At 44.4% G+C, this 21,019-nt stretch overlaps 1 protein-coding gene across 2 annotated transcripts in view; it reads right to left on the minus strand.

Annotated features, from left to right (window-relative positions):
* Window positions 1-1,478: 1,478 nt before the first annotated feature.
* Window positions 1,479-21,019, minus strand: part of LOC115083759 (oocyte zinc finger protein XlCOF6-like) — a 61,815-nt gene continuing 42,274 nt past the window's right edge. Inside the window, exons 4-6 of one of the 2 annotated variants that reach the window (XM_029587764.1) lie at window positions 18,414-18,527; window positions 14,778-16,746; window positions 4,364-4,497 (exon numbers count right to left, since the gene is read on the minus strand). In XM_029587764.1, coding sequence (XP_029443624.1) covers window positions 14,780-16,746; window positions 18,414-18,527 — 2,081 coding nt within the window. In that variant the 3' untranslated portion in view covers window positions 4,364-4,497; window positions 14,778-14,779. Of the gene's footprint in view, window positions 4,498-14,777; window positions 16,747-18,413; window positions 18,528-21,019 lie in introns of both variants that reach the window. The other variant, XM_029587763.1, reaches the window with a different exon arrangement.

Genomic DNA, 21,019 nt, shown 5'->3' on the forward strand with positions numbered 1-21,019 from the left:
TCCCTATTGGCTAATAGCAGTTTATGGACTTCTCCTCCAGGAACTTATCCAAACCTTTTTTAAACCCAGCTACGCTAGCTGCCTTAACCACATCCTCTGGCAATGAATTCCAGAGCTTAATTGTGCATTGAGTGAAAAATAATTTTCTCCAATTTGTTTTAAATGTGCTCCTTGCTAACTTCATGGAGTGCCCCCTAGTCCTTGACTCCTCTGATTCAGAAGATGAATCCACAGCACTAGGAAGGTGATCTTACATGATGCCTTAAACAAGGTGATCTTGAGAGGATAGCAGAAAAGGCTGGCCCTAAGCCTGTTAATTCAAAGGAATAGTGTAAATGGGCCACAGATGTACCAATGCGTTAGGGTCTAGTGAAATACAAAAGGAAAAATTCTGGCTTTGAGAAACTCATGCACTGGGCTCTGGGACCTCATTACTATAACTTTGGTTCTTTCAAACCATCAGACCAATGTGTGAAAAGAGGGCGAGAGCAGCTATTTTGCTTGAAACCACACCAAGCGCTCAGAACTATTCCACCCTTGCCAAATGATTCGGTAGAAGAGTTTGCGAGTGTGGATTCTGGAAGCAGTGCATGAGCAGGAACACCGGCACAAGCCCAGGAGAGTGCGTTCAGAGACGGCATGAGAAAACGTCTCTTAAGAGTTACTGACCCCTGATATACCGAAACAATTTTAGGTGGCACGGGACCTGCTGTTGGTGCCTTTAATTCCATAGACGTAGAGGTGCTTCATAATAAGCTGGGATCCATATTTCTGCATGCTTCTAAAGGTTTTGCCTCACACCATACAGTCAAGGAGGCTTCCCTCAAATATTCAATGTAATTGTTGACGCTTTTGCTCTTATCACCCATATAGAACAGAAAATTACTCCCTGGGCAACGTGATCGGGCACAGATGAAGCTTATTAGCATCATTAAGGAAATTCTTACTGCTGCTAAACTGGCTGACTAGCCACCCTCCCTGATTGAGATGGCCAGCACCAAATTGGTGAACAGTTAGAACATCCTTGTGATGAATAGTTTACAACTCCATCTGCCTTTTGATCCCATGGCCAGCTCAACCTGCTGCTGGGTGAGTCTCTGACATCACAGCCTCAAACGTGCAGGCTTCTAAAAGTGCCAGTGTTCCTGCAGATATTTGTTCCAAGTAGTCCTACGGCTCGGAAAGGATTCATGCTGTGTGTTGCTGGTAAGTCTATGACCCCCTTATGTACTGTGAGAAGATCGGTGCATGGAGCAGAAGAGCCTCATGTTAAGAGCTAAGAACTGAAAACCAGAGTTCAAATCCCACTGCCGCTCCTTGTGACCTTGGGCAAGTCACTTCATTCTCTGTTGCCTTAGGTATAAAATTAAAATTGTAAGTCCTCTGGGGATAGGGAAATACCTGCAGTACTTGCATGTGATCTGCTTTGAAGTGCACGAAAGGCAGAATATAAATAAAGACACATATATATGTTTCTAAACAAAAATTGTATTTTATTATGAGACATTCAAACATAACACTTTTTTTTTTTAATTGTATATTCAAAGAAACACAACAGTTGTCTCGAGATTCTCCCAACTTCCAAATCTCAGCATACGTTTCCCTGAGGCAGACTGGATGGGTGAAACGTGGGCCAGCTGCAATCATCTGAGATGAGGCTGAATGAAATAATGGCTGGGATTATTCTCTAGTGATAATGCTAGAGGAGACAGCATTTGACAAGATAAACTTTTCATAGGTACCTTTGGCAAGACGAGTGATTCTTATCTTGCAGATAATTAACAGATATTTTTTAAACACTTTTTCCCAATCATTTGATGATTGTAGAATGTATTCCAACATTTTAAGAAACAGTAATCAAATAAAATTTAAAATACTAAAATGAAACACAATAAACTTTATCAATCTATCCCCATTGCAGATATTATGGCGCCAGCCTCGCCTGCAATCTAATGTCACCCTATCCTCCTTGTGGAAAGAGCCACTTCTTGAGTTGTTTACGGAATCATAAGTAATCCTCTTCTTGGTGCCATAGGATTGGCAAGATCGCTGAAAAAGCCCTTGATCCATTACCACAATTTGCGGTTTTCTTGAATCAAGCTTTATATTGGCGGGACTGGGGAGGGCCCAGGTGATCCCAACTTCTTTGTTCTCTCAGAGTCGGGGTCCCAGTGCTTTTCTGGTACTGTGAGGTTTTAGTGTTTGCTCAGTTTCCCCTGACCTTGTGTCCTTACACATAGGACTCTCTCAGAAATGAGTTTTGCTGCACAATACTGTGCATGATTTATTTCTGTGATATCAATAGATGGTTTCTTTTTGCAGATTATGGCCTTATTGATCTTACTGATCATGCTTTTTACTCTTGGTATCAGGTTTATCTTAGGCAGTCCTTCCCTCTCCTAATCTTAGCATACAGATCCATTTCCATATAAGCCTGGAGCGCAAGCACTAACTTCACCACTCTGTTTCTCTCCTGTCTTTCCTCTTTCCTCTGCTTTCTGGCTTATTTTACACTGCTCTCATCCTCCTTTATTTCACCATTTTTTACTGATGTTTCACCCATTACCTCCTCCAAATGCTCTGGCTGTTCCAGCACAATTCTTCTGGCACTTCTCTCCGAATCTCCTCTCTCTTTTTCTATTTCTCGTTCTGTATCAGCCCTCAGGTGATTTAATGTTTTATCACTTACGTATTTCCTTTCCTTGATGTTTCCAATTAGAGATCTTAAATTTGCATCAGTTGCATTTTGCAGCTTTTTCTTTGATAGTTTGCCTCTTTCTTCCAGTTTTTGGCGTGCTCTCTTTATAAACCCTCTTGATTTAAATATAGGGTTTGTGGCATAAATATAGCAGTACATTATCTCCTTTTTATCTTCAGAGGTCCACATAACCATATTTTGTCCTCTTAATTTTTTCTTTTTAATATGGATCCGCTGGTGCTCCTTTAAATATGACATCAGAGTAAAGCTTTTCCCACACTCTCGACATGTAAATGGTTTTTCTCCCCTATGGATACTCTGGTGCTGTTTTAAATTTGATTTCCGAGTAAAGCTTTTACCACATTCAGGGCACGTAAATGTTTTCCCTCCCGTATGTATCTGCTGGTGCTCTTTTAAATATGATATACGAGCAAAGTTCTTTCCACAGTCTCTACATGTAAATGGTTTTTCTCCCATATGGATACTCTGGTGCTTTTTTAAACTTGATTTCCGAGCAAAGCTTTTATCGCAATCAGGACATGTAAATGGTTTCCCTCCCATATGTATCTGCTGGTGCTCTTTTAAATATGATATACGAGCAAAGTTCTTCCCACAGTCTCTACATGAAAATGGTTTTTCTCCTGAATGGATACTCTGATGAGTTTTTAAAATTGACTTCTGAGTGAAGCTTTTTCCACAATCAGGACATGTAAATGGTTTCTCTCCTGTGTGGCTCCTCTGGTGGGCTTTTAAATCTGATTTCCAACTAAAGCTTTTATGACAATCTGGACATGTAAATGGATTCTGTTTTGTATGAATCCGCTGATGGGCATTTAATTGTGATTTCCTATTAAAGCTTTTACCACAGTCTGGACATCTAAACTGTTTATCTTCCATATGGATCATCTGATGGGCTATTAAAACTGATTGATGAGTAAAGCTTTTACCACAAGCTGAACATATAAATGGTTTCTCTCCTGTATGGATCCTCTGATGAGCTATTAAAACCGATTGATGAGAAAACCTTTTACCACAATCTGAACATGTACATGGTTTGTCCCCTGTATGGATCCTCTGATGGGTTTTTAAAACTGATTTATAAGTAAAGCTTTTACCACAATATGGACATATAAATGGCTTCTCTCCAGTATGACACCTCTGATGGACTTTTAAAACAGATATATGAGTGAAGCTTTTACCACAATCTGCACATTGAAATCGTTTCTCTCCCATATGGATTTGGCGATGTTTTTTTAATTCCCTTTGATGATTAAAACTTCTACCACATTTTATACATAAAAGTGAATTCTCTTTAATGTGGATCTTCTCATGTTCTGTTAACTGCGTTCTTTTATTAAAATCTTCATCACACACAGCACATGTAAATAGTTTCTCACCTCGGTGCCTCTTTTGGTGCATTATTAGATATGGTTTTGAAATGAAGCTCTTGCAACATTCAGCACATTTAAAAGGTTTCTCTCTACTCTGTCTTATCTGATGTGAGCCTGGGTCACTTTTTGTTACATTTTCTCCCCACAATGTGCAACTGGACAAGTTCTGTTGTTCATTTATTTGGGGTGAAATAGTGATTATCAAATTTCCAGAAATACTGTCTGTCCCTCTTTTTGGTTCCGCAGGGATTCTTCTTTCCTTGCTTAAGTTAGACTCTCTTCTCCAGTCTCTTCCCTCCTCTGATCCCTGAATAAACTTTTCTTTTTCTTTCTCTGGAAACATCTTGTGGATTTCCTGGTTTTCTGTAGGACCCGTCTTATTCTTATTTTCACGATGGATCCCATAATCTGTTGGATGAGAGAGAAAGTGCAGACATTATTTCACATGCTGGGAGCACAGGAAAAGGGCACAGGCTCATATTCATTTCCCTCAGAGCTAAATGTGCAATGGAGGGCTAAGGGCATGTGTTTTACTCAAACATACAGGACCATTGGAAGCTCTAGGTGGACTAGGCAGTTGCCTTGAGAGCCACATTTTTGGGTACTGGTGCAGCGATGGCCTCTCTGTCTTCCCACTCACATGAGTTAAGTCACGGGGGCCTTGCAAGGGTGAAGGCGAACTCATCAACATGACCAGAAGGAGTAAGAGTAGACTGGAGTATCGGTCTGTGTGGCTGGAACAAAGAAGCTGGAGGCAGAGCACCATCCGGGCAGCCCAGCATGGTGGGAGGAAAGAAGGAGACGGTGTAATGTTACCTACGCCCATGAGGGCAGAGACAAGAAGAATGAAGAAGTGCAGTGTCAGCCCATGTGATTAAAACAGCAGTCCCTTCTGCCACATTAGCTGAAGGTGTCTGCTGCTGCTGCTACTGCAGTTTGGGCCTAGAGGGAGAGAAAAGAAGGGAGGAGTATGACAGAGAGAGAGTGTGTGTGTGTGTGAGTGTGTGTGAGAGAGAGAGAGTGTGTGCATGTGTGTGCGTGCGGGACAGAATGAACAAGAGGGCATTGCGCCGGATTTTAAAAGGGTTACGTGCATAAGGTACGCGCGTAACCCTTTTAAAACCCCCCCTGCGTGCGCCGAGCCTATTTTGCATAGGCTCGGTTGTGCGCGCAAGCCCCGGGACGCGCGTAAGTGCCGGGGCTTGCAAAAAGGGGCGGTCGGGGGCGTGGTGTTGGTCCGGGGGCGTGTGGGCGGTCCGGGGGCGTGGCCGAGTGCCCTGACACAGCAGCCTGTGTCGGGGCCTGCCGCGCCAGAAGAAAGCCGGCACGCGTAAGTTACTACTGCCCGGAGGCAGTAGTAACTTACGCGTGCGCCAACCCCGGATTTTATAAGATACGGCGTTCTTTTGTTCGCGCCTGGTGCACGAACAAAAGAACGCCGCACGCGCGCGCGCTCTTTTTTAAAATGTACCTCATTGATTTTAAAATTCTTACATTCCGACTACAGTGAAGATTATCATTCTAAGCCGATTACAGCAAAAACTCGTAACACAATATAATCAGGACAGCACTGACGATACAATTGTATTTTATTATGTTGGATTTTATAAAGAATAAATATGATGACTGCAGTCCTTAGCCCTTTAGACCAATGTCAGTACTAGCAGCCTAGGCAGAAGCCTCTTGGAAATTAAATATCTTGAATTTTCTTTTCTGAAAAGTTCCTAATCATCAAGTTCCTGATGATCCTTAGGAAGAGCGTCCCACAATTTTGACCCTAAAATGGAGAATTCCCACCATCAAATTTAAATCTTTAATGGCAAGAGCAGTTAAAAGTTACTTGTGTGCAGAGCACAATGCTCGTCCTGGTGTAAACCTCTCCAGTAAGTCCACCAAATATCTGGGACCATCGTTATGCAGTATTTGCAAACCTTAAACTTAGTTTTGTACTTGACTGGCAAGCAGTGCAGGCCTTTCAGTTGAGAGGCGCTGCGTTCCTAAGGAAGAAAAGGTGTAATAAGTCCAGAAGCAGCACTACAGCACTTTAACCTGATTTTTGGGTAAAGCCACAACATAAATTTATGTTTTTTCAAAGATAACCAGTGTACAACATTAAGGCATAAGCCTATAAACATACGTAGGTCGTAAGCATAAACAATTATACAAACATCATCAGAAATATCCAATAAACCTAGACCCGAGGATCTTACAGTGTTTTTTCCAGTATCAAACATCTCTTTTGAATAATTCGAGGAGGCCTGTAGTCGAGAAGACAGCCACAAATACTTGCCTGTAAGCCGACTGGGCCTCTTTAAATCTCTCCCTATTATCCTGGCTCTGTCTTATTCCAGCGATGCTCGGCAGACCCTCCTCTCTAGTGTGGTATAAATGCAGACGAGAGCCAGGGAACCCGTGTAGCCACTTCAGCAATGGTTCTTACTTCCAATGTGCAATTGTATGCAAAGCAACAGGCAAATTAACATGACATGATACCGCAAACCTCACACCCATTCCCTTCAGATATTCAGAAATGATATCATTGATAGTGATGGAGATCGTCATATTCCTTGCCTATAATGACCACTCTTTCAGGCCTATCTGGCATATATTTTCTAATCATTTTCTTTTCTTTTTTAAAGTCCAGGGTCCTTTGTGATCTATGTTAAAAAAAACTGTGAGTTATCTTATTCGTAAGACAAGACCACCCCTCTCTTCTCTCCGGTAGCTTATCTTCCGGCTTTCCCTTCAGTCCGGTGACGGTCACCTGGTGCTTCTTCGGTCGTGATGTGCGGCTCTTTAAGGCGGCAGTCGCTGGCCATGAAGATCTTCACATCATGAGTGAAAAAGCACGAGGTGACCATCGCGGAACTGAAGGGGATTTAAATGGTGTTTCGGCTGGGCTGCCCAAGTGCTTCCAGTATACACTTTGGGGTAGATTTTCAAAGGGTTACGCGCGTATATATATATATATATATATATATATATATATCCCCTTTAAAACCTACCCCTGCGCGCGCCGAGCCTCAGGAAGCACGTATGTTCCGGGGCTTTGAAAAAGGGGTGGTCCGGGGGCGAGGCGGAGGTCCGGGGGCGGTCCCGAGTCCTCCGGCACACGGCTGTGCCGGGGGATGGCGCGCCAGCAGCCGGCCGGCGCGCGCAAGTTACGCCTGCTTCGGGCGTAACTTTGACAACAAAGGTAGGGGGGGGGGGGATTTAGATAGGGCTGGGGGGGATGGAAAGGAAAGTTCCCTCCAAGGCCGCTCCGATTTCGGGGCTCCCCTAGGGCTCGGCGAGCGCAAGGTGCACAAGTGTGCACCCCCCCTGAGGAGGAAGTGACGTCTTCCTTCATGAACACAGCCTGATCCTTTAGCTCTCCGGTGCTACCGGCAATAGAACTCGCCTACAGCATTCACTGTAATTGCTAACCTACCCTCTCTGCTAGATAAAGCTCTACTGACGCGGTTGCTGATGTCTGTGAAGAAAAAGGCAGTGGATCTTCGGCAATATTCTTATTCCAAAGCTGGCGACGATCCTGGGACCGCTCGCAACAAAATGGCGGAGGAAGGAACCCTAGGTCTTATAACAGAGGCAGAGATGGATTCGGACGATCAGGGGACGGACTTCCCGACTCGCGCAGAAATGCGAGGTTGGTTCATCGAGTTGCGGCAGGACATAAAATATTACAAGTCTGAAGTATCTGCGTTGATAGCAGAAATGAGGGAGGAAATGGCAGAGATAGGCAGGCGGCTGGATGAGGCCGAAACCCGTATTGACGCTCAGGATGAACACTGGCAATCTATACAGACTTCCCATACGGGTCTGCAGGACACCTACCAGCCCCTTGCAGATAAAATAGAAGATACTGAAAACCGGAGCCGTCGGTGCAATATAAGGATTCGTGGGGTGCCTGAGACGGATGAATACAGCGATAGCATCAAAGTGGTGGAACTGGTCTCTCAATTCCTCTTGGAGGCGGAGGATAAAGGTTCGTCGACCTCCTTGGGCCCTATCAAAATAGAACGGGCCCCACCGGTCACTGGGGCCAAACCTGGCGAATAAACCCAGGGATCTGGTAGTTTTGCTACCATTCGTTTTTCCAAAAAAGAGAAAAGCTACAATGCGGCCAGGAAACAACGCACATGGGTGTGGGAGGGACACACCATCGCCATTGTTGCAGACCTCGCCGCAGCTACCCTGAAGCGGAGACAAGATTTTAAGTGTATCACTTCCAAACTCATGGCAGAGGACGTCCGCTACCGGTGGCTCTTTCCGGGTGGACTGGCTTTTACACTAAAAGGGAACTCTTATCGAGTAAAAACAGTAGAAGAAGCAGCCGGGATCCTGAAGTACGCGGGAATTCCCACTGACATCCCACTACAGGAGCAGCACTCAGCACCTACCTCTTCAGCTGGTCAGCACGGGGATAGACCCCGTTGGCAAAGGGCCGACGCCAGTTGCAGTGCAACTCCACAGGAGATTCGAGAGGGAGTGAACCTACTTGAAGAAGGCAGCTTAATCTGTTGACTTTTTGCTATAGGGAAGGGAGTATCTTCCATTCCACTATTTGGAACGTTTGACTCTCTCCTTCACAAGTTTATCTTATTATACAAGGTCTTACTAGTTGCAATCAGTGATTTTAGTTCTCTTTTATCTAGCTAATCCTTAGGCGAGATAATAGTTTTCTATATGATGATCCGGTTACTGGTGTTGGGAATGGGGACGAGGGCTTCCTCTATATTCAACTGGGAACAGAACTTGGGGGTCCCAGAGAAGAATCACCAGGGGATGGGGGATTCTAGTGCCTTATATATACTGAAAGGGGTATCATTCAGATGGTGGCAGGGGGTCTGTGCACTGAAGTTCTGTGCTGTTTCATTTATTTATCGGCTGTCTATTTCTATCCTGGTAAGGGGCTATAGGGGCACTGGGACTATCAGCGGTGATGTTAGAGCGGTAGGAGACATTTTTTCCCATGGTGTCGTTTAAATTTTTATCTCTTAATGTTAAAGGTTTAAACACGCCCCAAAAGCGCCGCTTACTATTTGAGGAATTAGAACGCTCTCATGCGGATGTTGCACTTCTCCAGGAGACGCATCTTAGGAAGCATTTTCAAAAACTGATGACCTCTGACAAATACCCACACCAATTCTGGTCAGCGGCTACTTCGACACATAAATACGCGGGGGTGGGTATTTTGGGGCACCGGGATTTCCACTTTGAATTGAAAAAATGTGTGCAGGACCCAGAGGGTCGATACTTACTAGTAGTTATTTCGGTGGGGGGAATTGGTCACACTTCTTTCGGTTTATGGTCCCAATACCCAGAAGGAGGGATTTTATTCCTCTCTGCATTCTATATTAGACACTGCATTGGACGGTCTCTCCATCATTGGAGGAGACTTTAACATTACTCTAAATCCCAGATTGGATAACTCTAATGGGCGTAGCACTGATTCTAAAATCGCTAGGAAAACCTTGCGGGCTATTATACAAAGCCAGGGCCTGGCGGATGCTTGGAGATCTAGGTTCCCTTCGTCCAGGAACTATACATTCTATTCTCACCCGCACGAGAGTTATTCTCGTATTGATATGTTCTTGGTTAGTAAACAATTGCTGCCCAGAATTAAGGATTTAGATATCGAACCCATGCTTTGGTCAGACCACGCACCAATATGGTTCACAGTGCAATTCCAAGAATATGACAGGGGCACCAGGATTTGGAGATTAAACGACTCTCTACTAGAGGATACCACTTTTGTCTCGCAAATGATAAGAGATATTCAGGTTTATCTTGACACCAATGATACAGGGGAAGTCAACGCAGCAACTCTCTGGGAGTGCTTAAAGGTAGTTTTGAGGGGTAAACTTATTTCGAGGGCTGCCTATTTAAAAAAGGAAAGGGATAAATGTAGGGGCCAACTCCTGCGAAGGTTACGTGAATTAGAACAGCAACATAAGAAACATCCCGCTGGCCTAACAGTCTTAGCGCAATTAAGAGAAACCAAATAGCGCATGTTGACTCTAGACGCTGAGCAGATCGCTCATCAACTTACTTTGACGCGTCAGCGATATTATGAAGGAGGTAATAGAGCAGGTAAATTATTAGCCCACACTTTAAAGAGCCAGCAAGCGCACGCTACCATAGTCAAGATAAAGGCGCAGGATGGTTCTATGCTCACGGATAATAAATCTATCCGTCAAAGGTTCCAACAGTTTTATTCGGAACTGTTCTCTCAGGACCCTAATATCAGTGCTGAGCAGATCAAATGTTATTTAAATGAGGCAAATCTCCCTGAACTGACTAATTTTCAGAGAGATCTCTTGGACAGAGATATTTCTGAGGTGGAGATATTGGCGGCTATTAAGACTTTACAGCCAGGTAAATCACCGCGACTCGATGGTTACACCGGCAGATTTTATCAAGTATTTGCCAAAACTCTTGCCCCACTTCTGGCGAATTATTATCGGGCTCTGAGGGAGGGCAACCAGCTTTATACCGTAGCTAATACGGCTGGCATAACTGTTTTGGCGAAGCTGGGAAGAGATCCCACATTATGTGGCTCGTATAGACCGATCTCTCTCATTAATATTGATTTAAAATTACTCGCCAAAATCTTAGCCACCCGTCTGAATAGTTTTATTGCTAATATAATTCACCCGGATCAGTCTGGTTTCATTCCGGGTCGACAAGCAAGTGATAATGTTCACAAAATATTAGATATGATTTGGTGGGTTCAAAAACAAAAGATGCCTGCATTGGCTCTCTCGGTTGACGCCGAGAAAGCTTTTGATATGGTACATTGGCCATATCTATTTGCTTTGTTGCGAAAATTGAAATTTGGAGAACACTTTTTACAGTGGCTGGCTCAATTGTACAAGGAACCTCAGGCATGCATAAAAATCAATGGTGGCTACTCTCCTACCTTTCAGATGAAACGGGGTACCCGGCAAGGGTGCCCCCTTTCTCCTCTGTTATTCGCTATTTTTTTGGAGCCATTTGCTATGCGAGGTCGAACAGATGCTAATATTCGGGGTGTAGAGCTGGGTCCCTTCTCTTCGAAACTATCTCTATTTGCAGACGACATTATGATCGTTCTTACAGAGCCAAGTATATCTCTGCCTCAGGTAACCTCTGCGCTGACGGATTTCAGTATGGTCTCTGGTTTCAGAGTAAACTGGGACAAGTCCGAGAGTCTCAATCTTAGTACTGATCCTTCTGAAGCAATGTTGCTTAAATCTCAATTTCGCTTTAAGTGGGCCTCACAGAAGATAAAATATCTAGGGATTTACTTGAGTGCCACGCATGATCTTTTTCAACTCAATTATGTGTCTTTATGGGGACGGATTTCCTTAGATCTAGAAGAGTGGAACCGCTATAGCATCTCCTGGCTGGGTAGGATAGCGGCCATCAAGATGACGGTATTGCCGAAATTGTTATATCTTTTTCAAACCTTACCTATCCCAAGCCCCAAGAAATGGCTAGCCCAGATACAAAAGCGAATAATGACTTTTATTTGGGGAGGTAAGAGACCTCGCATAGCACGGCGATTGATGTTCCAACATCGCTCCCAGGGGGGGGGTTGGGGGTTCCCAATTTTAAACGGTACTTTTTAGCAGCTCAATTTAAACAAATAGTAGATTGGCATAAGCAGTCACCCACTAAATTGTGGGCTCAATTTAGTCAACAACTCCTGGGTTCCATACCGCGCACTAGTTTTGTATGGCAGCCTAAAAAGACCTGGGGTATAGCGCCTAAAGCTATTCTACCTCCCTCTAGGATTTATCTGTTGGGGATTTGGACTACTAAACATCCTTTATTGCTGGGTACAAGGGAATATCATCTGAGCACCTTTCTATATTTCAATGCTGATTTTTTACCGGGACAAGAATCACAAGCTTTTAGGATCTGGGCTTCCAGAGGTATCACCCAGTGGGCTCAGGTTTGAGGGACAGTCTGATATACGCTCCTTTTCAGATCTGCAATGCAAATATGATCTATCTGCTGCTGATGTTTACCCATATTTGCAACTCCGACACTTCGCAAGGTCGGCCATGTTAGCGGTGCGCTTACAAGGGAGGTCAGACTTTGAGACTTTATGTGCAAAGGCAGATAAGTGTGTTAAACCGCTATCGGTCATTTACAACATGTTGGGTCAGCAGATGACTTGTAAACCCTCCCATTTATTAGCTTGGGAGGCGGACTTTGGGCTTACCTACTCCCTTAAGGAATGGGAAGAAATTTTTAAAGGCTTAGGCAAGGGATTAATAGCATCTGCTATGGTAGAGGACGCGCTTAAATTGCTATTCAGATGGCACTATTGTCCAACGCAACTCCATAAAATGAATCCGGGCACACCCGCTATGTGTTGGAAGGGTTGTCAACAGGTGGGAAGTTACTTCCATACGTGGAGGTCTTGCCCGCAGATGAAAGCACTGTGGGCCGTTATCGAACGCTGGATCAGTCTGATGCTCCCTGCTGTAACGGTTCTCCTTCCCCAGAATGCTCTGCTAGGAGCACCTATCTTTGCATTATTCAATACTGAACATAGACTGCTTGGTCATTGTTTTGACGGCCGCCAGAGTTACCATAGCCGGGAAGTGGAAAACTCCGTATGTGCCTACCTTAATTGAAGTACAGTATAAATTGGGGGCCATATACTTACTTGCAGAAATTACAGCTCGAAAACGAAAGTCCATGGGGAAATTCAATAGTACCTGGAAAGCATATGTCAACTGGAAGAACCAGCACATTAACTCCGGGGCTGGGGTCTTCTCCTCTTAAATGCAGCTCCACAGATTCCTTACCAACTATGCATTATATACCTTTTATTATGTACTAGATACCTCTTTTGATAGCATGGACAGGAGGGGGGGGGGGACTTACTATGCAATAAAACATAAGACAAAGATCTGGTTAGTGCTTATTGATATTTTTTTATTTTTTTTTTGTTTGTTGAATAGGGTATATAGAGTATTGTTCAAAATGTTGTCATATATTGGTCTTTTATATGGTTCTTTGTACTTTTTTACTTTCCTGATGACTGACTTGAAATGCGGATATACATTGCACTATTCTTGTGATTATATGTATTATGATATGTCTTCAATAAAAAACGATAAATAAAATAAAAAAACCCAAGTGTGCACCCCCTTGCGTGCGCTGACCCCGGATTTTATAACAAGCGTGCGGCAGCTCGCGCATGTTATAAAATCGGGTGTACATTTGTGCGCGCCAGGTAGTGCGCACAAATGTACCCCGCGCGCGTAAAATTAAAAATCTGCCCCTTTGAGAATAACTCCTGAAGCGGAGAGAGACGCTAGCAAAACATGGACCCCGTGTTGGCCTGCTGTTAGAGCATTATGAGCTGGAAGATAAGCAGCTGTATTTTAAGCTCCCAGAGTAAAGCTAGCAGTGACATCATCTTATGAATAAGGTAAATAATTCAGTTTTTGCACACAGAGCACGGAAGACACTGGACTTAAAAAAAAAAAAAAAAAGAGACCAATGATTAAAAACCACATACCGGAATAGACAAAAGAAGACCTAAGAGTGGTCATTATAGATAAGATATATGAAGGTCCCCATCATTGTCATTGGTATAATTTCTGCAGAGCTGAAGGCAATGGGTGCATAGGTTCAATAGTTTAGATTTATCCTCACCTACCTTTTTAGGTTTTTCTGTATCAGTACAAAGTCTCACATTACTAAAATCAATGTTACCTTGCAAGATTGTCTACTGTGTTGCAAACCATGAGAGATCTACAAATTTTAATATCTGACCTGGTACAACTTGGTACTTTTGGTTTAAAACTGAACTTGATAAAGCACTTATCTGACCATAAAGCAGGATAAGCAACTAACGGTGTCACAGAAGATTCAGTGTACCTAGAGTCAGGGCCAGCTGCAGGGCTGGTGCAAGGGGATTGGGCGTCCAAGGCACCTTCAGCCTTGTGCCGCCCCCAGCCGCAGCCCTGACTCCTCCTCCCCTCCCCCCCCCAAAAGAAAACTTACAAAATACCTGGTGGTCCAGTTGGGGGGCTCGGGAGCGATCTGCCGCTCCCGGGGCCTCGGCTGCCACTAACCAAAATGGCGCCGGTGGCCTTTAGCCCTTACCATGTGACAGGGGCTACCGGTGCCATTGGTTGCCATGGCGCCATTTTGCTTAGTGGAAGCCGAGGCCCCGGGAGCGGCAGATTGCTCCCGGGCCCTCCGCTGGACCACAAGGGGGGGCGTCGGGAGGGTGGCACGGTGAGGCGGGGGATGGCAGAATTTTGAAAGGGCACTTTTGCCCTTTCAAAATTCTGCCGCGGCGCCCCCTAAATCACGGCGCCTTAGGCACAGGCCTAGCTCGCCTAGTGGTTCCTCCAGCCCTGGCCGGCTGGCATATCTCAGGTATGCCCTGTTTTATTAATCTATTAACTGTACAAGAATTAATGCAGATAGCATTAATAAAAAGAAATCATTAACTAGACCAGGGGTCGGGAACCTTTTTGGCTGAGAAAGCCATGAACACCACATATTTTAAAATGTAATTTCGTGAGAGCCATACAATATGTTTAAAACTAAATACAAGTAAATGTGTGCATTTTGTGTAAGACCAACACTTTTAAAGTACAATAAGTCTCTGAATTCTTTTTAATAACGTTTTTATGCTGTCGCTAACCAATGATGAATAAAGTACTTCTTACCATTAATGTGACTTCTGGTGCTGCATGGTTCTGCTGATGGCTTTGTAGTCTGGTTGATACGTGGTGAGGTTAAGCTTCATGCAGGCGTTGAGACTTCCATCCGTTAAACTTGATCGTAGGTTGGTCTTAATGTTCTTTAGATGTGAGAAAGACTGCTCACATGCATACGTAGAGCCAAACATTGTCAGTACAGCAATACTCACACGCTGCAGTGTGTGGTATGTGACGGGAAGCGCGTTCCAAGTTTTGACAATCAGCTGGTCCGCGGGTTGAAGTTTTTTCATTTCTCCCCACTTGTGTTTGCTCGCCAACTCTGCTTGCTGTCGTGCAAGTCTTTCCAAATCTTCATTCAGTGACTTGAACTTATTCACCCACATGTCTGAGGCCTTCAGGTCCGCAGCTTGTAGCTCAAAATCTCTGACGGAGACACCGGGGATGTAACTCAGGTCGGCGCTGTCCACCGCACACTCGAGTGGATGGGTGATGAACTTAAAAAGACGAGTGCGCTCACGAAGTTCTTCAAAGCGCGCTCTGAATGACTGCAGGAGATTAGATGTGAGGCTCGCTAGCTGCTGAAGATCAAGATGTTGAACAGGGTCACTTGCTGTGCATGCATCTTTAAACTCTCCCAGTTTTTCAAAGTGTAGTAAACGACCTGTTTCAATGTCGGCGATGAAGAGTTCTAGCTTGTTTTCAAATGCAAACACTGCTTGTTGAAGGGCTAAGACTGTATTTCCAACGCCCTGCATTTTCACATTGAGCTGGTTCAGATGTTCAGTCATGTCTACGAGATAGTAGAACTTCAGGAGCCACTCAGTGTTAGCTAACTCAGGATGCTCGACGTTTTTCATTTCAAGAAAAGTCCGGATTTCGCTCAGACAAGCCGCGAAACGGCCGAGCACCTTCCCTCTTGACAACCAACGCACATTGCTGTGCAGAAGCAGACCAGGATAATTATTCCCAACTTCATCCAGCAGTGCTTTAAACTGGCGATCATTTAAAGCTCGGGCAACAATAAAGTTGACCACCCAAATGACCAGCGACATCACCTCACCAAGCTGCTCGCCGCACATCTGAGCACAAAGCGCCTCCTGATGTAGGATGCAGTGAAAACTTAGGATGGGTCTCTTTTCATGTTCACGAAGGAGCGCGACGAATCCTCTGTTTTTCCCCACCATGCACGGAGCACCATCAGTACACACCGAAATAAGATTATCCATTGGTAGATTTTTTTCTTTAGCGAGCTCAGTGAAAGACTTGAATAAATCCTCCCCTCTTGTTGCCCCTTTCATAGGCAAAACAGCAAGACTTTCCTCACGTAGGGTGTCACCGACAGCATACCTTGCAATAATGCTGAACTGGGATAAAGCGAGAGAAAAGAACGGTGCTGCATTTATGTCCCTCACCTGTGTTGCCTCAATTTGATTTGCCATCATGATGGTACGATCGTGAACAGTTCTTGCCGACAGAGGCATGGCTTTTATTCGTTTGATTATCTTGTCTTTATCCGAAAAGTCGTCAAAAAGTTCATTGGCGACATCAAGCATGAATGTCTTGGCGTACTCCCCATCTGTGAATGGCTTTCCGTTTCTCACAATTGCTAAAGCCCCAGCAAAGCTCGCCGAAATCCAGTCACCTTGTTGGGTGCAAACACGGAGTGGCTGCTGACTAGCTGGCACTCTGCACAGTAGCTCCTGACATGCTTTCTTCCTGCTGTCCCCCGCAGGATATTCCGAGGCAAATGTAGCATGGCGGGTCTCGAAGTGCCGCTTTATATTTGACCGCTTCATCGTTGCAATTTTATCACTGCATATTAGACACACTGGGGAACCTGCTCTCTCCACAAAGGCGAACTCCTCTGTCCATTCCTGCTGAAAAGTACGATACGCCTCATCTTTTTTTCTTTTAGCCATCTTCTTCAAGAAAAGGGTTTCTGCAATTGCCGTATTTTTCGCTCCATAAGACGCACCTGGGATTCAGAGGGGGAAAATTAAAAAAAAAAAAATTTGTGCTAAACCGGCTCTGTCCCCGGGCATCTGTGCGTCTTATGGAGCAAATTAGGGGAGTGCATAACATTTTTTTTCTCCCCATTTTGTTTTTGGGTCTGGGGAGGGCCATTTCGGTCCCCTCCCCAGATCAGAAAACTTTTATCTTTCTCTTTCTGTGGGAAACCCCTCCCTCCCAAAAACAAAACCCCATCCCAACCCTTTAAATTAATTAACAACCCCCCACCCTCCTGACCCCCCCAAGACCTGCCAAATTAATTAACTACAAACCCCCCACCCTCCTGACCCCCCCCAAGACCTACCAAATTAATTTACTACAACCCCCCACCCTCCTGACCCCCCCAAGACCTGCCAAAAGTCCCTGGTGGTCCAGCAGGGGGTCCAGGAGCGATCTCCTGGACTTGGGCTGTCGGCTGCCAGTAGTCAAAATGGCGCCGACGGCCCTTTGCCCTTACTATGTCACAGGGGCTACCGCTGCCATTGGTCGACCCCAGTGACATAGTGAGGGCAAAGGGCCGTCGGCGCCATTTTGACTACTGGCAGCCGACAGCCCAAGTCCAGGAGATCGCTCCCGGACCGCTCCTGGACCCCCTGCTGGACCACCAGGGACTTTTCGCAGGTCTTGGGGGGGTCAGGAGGGTGGGGGGTTGTAGTAAATTAATTTTGGAGGTCTTGGGGGGCGTCAGGAGGGTGGGGGGTTTTGTTAGATTTTTACTTTTTTATTAAAGATTTGTCTGCGAGCCAGATGCAGCCATCAAAAGAGCCACATCTGGCTCGCGAGCCATAGGTTCCCGACCCCTGAACTAAACCCTTGGTGGGGATATCAACATGGAAATGAAAATTCCACTCATCATCACAATGTTATGCTTTACATGAAGTGAGAGCACCAGGTCCAGACAACCATGATTAGGGGGAGAATAAAGCAGACATAAATGCCATGAAATGATTTTCACTATCAAGAAATGTGGCAGATGCAATTTAATGTGGACAAGTGCAAAGCAATGCACATAGGGAAAAAGAATCCCAACTACAGGAACCCGATGCTGGGGTCTGTGTTAGGAGTCACCAAGCAGGAAAAGGCCCTCGGAGTCTTTGTGGACAAAACTCTGAAATACTTGGCTCAGTGTGCGGTGGCGGTCAAAAAGGTAAAATAGAATGTTAGGAATTATTTGGAAAGGAATAGAGAACAAAACCGAGAATATCATAATGCCCTTGTATGGATCCATGGTGAGAATGCACCTGGAGTACTGTGTGCCGTTCTGGTCAGCCCGTCTCAAAAAAATACAAGCCAGACACAGAAAAGGTGTGGACAAAATGAGAAAGACGTAGTGCTGGGCCTTCCTGGGGTCTCCGGAGCCAATTCCGGTTTTTGGGATGTCCCCGGGGCGTGTGCATGAGATAAATTTGCATATACATACACACATTTAGATTGTAAGCCCTCTGGGGATAGGGAAATACCTACAGTAGCTGTTATCGGCTTTGAAATGCCAAAAACTGGAACACAAAAATAAATAAACGCAATAAATAAAATAAGTCATGTAGACATTACTTAATTTTTTTTCTTTAGTAGCTAAATGTCAGATCTGTTAATGCCACAATAAAGTCATGAATAGAGGGAAAAGCCACTCACTCGTACAGGAGCTCTCAGATGCTCTTCTGTCTCTCGGGTCCTGCTGATCCCAGACACAGGAGTCTTCCTCCTGCTTCGTCCTTACAGTCAGATCAAGTTTCTCGGCTGGAGAATCTGTTCCCGGGAAAAGAGAATGACATCATCTCCCTCCTTAAATTAAGGAACCTGTTTTATTTTGTTAAACCTAGGAAAAGGGAAGACTATGTAATTACTTAGAAAATATTGCCCACCTAAATGATCATAGGTCTATTTTTTGTTATATTTTTATATTGAATTTTTTCAAATATTTTAAAAGGAAAAGTGAACCGCATCAGCAAGCCAGTCAGCGTATCTCCTACAATATGGAGATCGCTCGGACTTCTCAATCATTTGCAGTCACTTCTCTATGCGGTCCATGTTTCAAATTAGCTTCAAAAGGGTAGGCTCATGCTTCAAATGAGTATTGAATCGCCAAAAGAGGTGGATATCAGACCACAGTGCAATTTTGACGGCTTGAGCTGCAAGTGGATGGGCTCAACCACGGCCGAAGTTTCGCTCGTAAGCTTCTTCAGGAGCCAAAACTTATCAACAGTTTAAATTGTCTGCCGATGCTCTAATACTTTCATCTGATATGAAAATATATGAACCGAAAGTTTCCAGAGCCTGTAGGTATTATCTTCTACTGTGTGTTTTTTTTTTTCAATTTCTGTCGATTCTTAAACTAGCACAAAGACAGAAAAACATTCAATATTAACGTCGGTATTAGATACTTAGCTTTTCTGGATGGGCAGAGTGTGGAATCCTTACTTGGGACCAGAAGGTCTCCTGCTTGATTTCAAAATGGACAGAAACCACAAAAGCAAAACCACCTCTGTTTAAATCGAGCGGACCTTACTGTCACGTAGCCAATGGGGAACAAGTGACGTCATCTCGCGATGACTCCAAAATCATTACAGAAACACCTGAAAGTCCAGAGTGACGTTTAACCCCTTAGGTTGTACGATGTGTGGTTTTTCCCACAGGCATGTGGTCACTGTTCGGTTTGTCATGTTATGATGAGTTTCTTCACTTCACTTTCCATCAATACATTCAACGATTCATTTATAGGCTTCTACAACGTGTCTATCGTCTGGTGTGATATATATCATTCAATGCCCTTGTGAGAAGGTGTATGTGGGAAAAACCACACGGTCTTTAAAGACCAGATTGATTGAGCATCGCTCCTGTTTGGCTAACAATCGGATCAATGCGCCGTTAGTAAGTCACTGCCACGATTTCTCACATACATTTGATGAATTACAAGTTTGGGTTTTGGAACTCATGCGTCCGTCCTGGCGCGGAGGTGACCATAACAGTCTATTACTCCACAGTCTGAAGAGTGCTGGATACGCCGGCTGAACACCGTACAACCCAAAGGGTTAAACATCACTCTGGACTTACAGGTGTTTCTGTAATGATTTTGGAGTCATCGCGAGATGACGTCACTTGTTCCCCATTGGCTACGTGACAGTAAGGTCCGCTCGATTTAAACAGAGGTGGTTTTGCTTTTGTGGTTTCTGTCCATTTTGAAATCAAGCAGGAGACCTTCTGGTCCCAAGTAAGGATTCCACACTCTGCCCACCCAGAAAAGCTAAGTATCTAATACCGACGTTAATATTGAATGTTTTTCTGCCTTTGTGCTAGTTTAAGAATCAACAGAAATTGAAAAAAACCACACAGTAGAAGATAATACCTACAGGCTCTGGAAACTTTTGGTTCATTTATTTTCATATCAGACGGAAGTATTAGAGCATCGGCAGACAATTTAAACTTTTGATAAGTTTTGGCTCCTGAAGAAGCTTACGAGCGAAACTTCGGCCATGGTTGAGCCCATCCACTTGCAGCTCAAGCTATCAAAATTGCCTCTTTTGGAGATTCAATACACATTTGGAGCATGAGCCTAACCTTTTGAAGCTAATTTGAAACATGGACCACATAGAGAAGTGACTGCAAATGATTGAGAAGTCCGAGCGATCTCCATATTATAGGAGATATGCTGACTGGCTTGCTGATGCGGTTCACTTTTCCTTTTAAAATATTTGAAAAAAATTAAATATAAAAATATAACAAAAAATAGACTTATGATCATTTAAGTGGGCAATATTTTCTAAGTAATAGCAAAATTGCTTACCTTGTAATTGGTGTTATCCCAGGACAGCAGGATGTAGTCCTCACATATGGGTGACGTCACTGACGGAGCCCTATTGCGGGAAAACTTTCTGTCAAAGTTTCTAGAAACTTTTGACTGGCCCTGTGAGGCCACTGAGCATGCCCAGCATGCCATGATGTTCTCTGCCACAGGGGTCTCTCTTCAGTCTCGTATGTAGCAATAAGCTTTAGCAAAAATAAAATAATAAAATGTATCGAACCCAACTCCGCGGTGTGGCGGGTGGGTTTCGTGAGGACTACATCCTGCTGTCCTGGGATAACACCTATTACAAGGTAAGCAATTTTGCTTTATCCCAGTACAAGCAGGATGCTAGTCCTCACATATGGGTGATTAGCAAGCTAGAGGCTGAGTCTTTTTATAGTGAAGCAACACTGAAGTATTGTTGTTAAAAATGAGGCAGCCGAAAGTCACAGCAGGT

The sequence above is a fragment of the Rhinatrema bivittatum genome, chromosome 2 (genome assembly GCF_901001135.1).
Source record: "Rhinatrema bivittatum chromosome 2, aRhiBiv1.1, whole genome shotgun sequence".
Classification (NCBI taxonomy): domain Eukaryota; kingdom Metazoa; phylum Chordata; class Amphibia; order Gymnophiona; family Rhinatrematidae; genus Rhinatrema; species Rhinatrema bivittatum.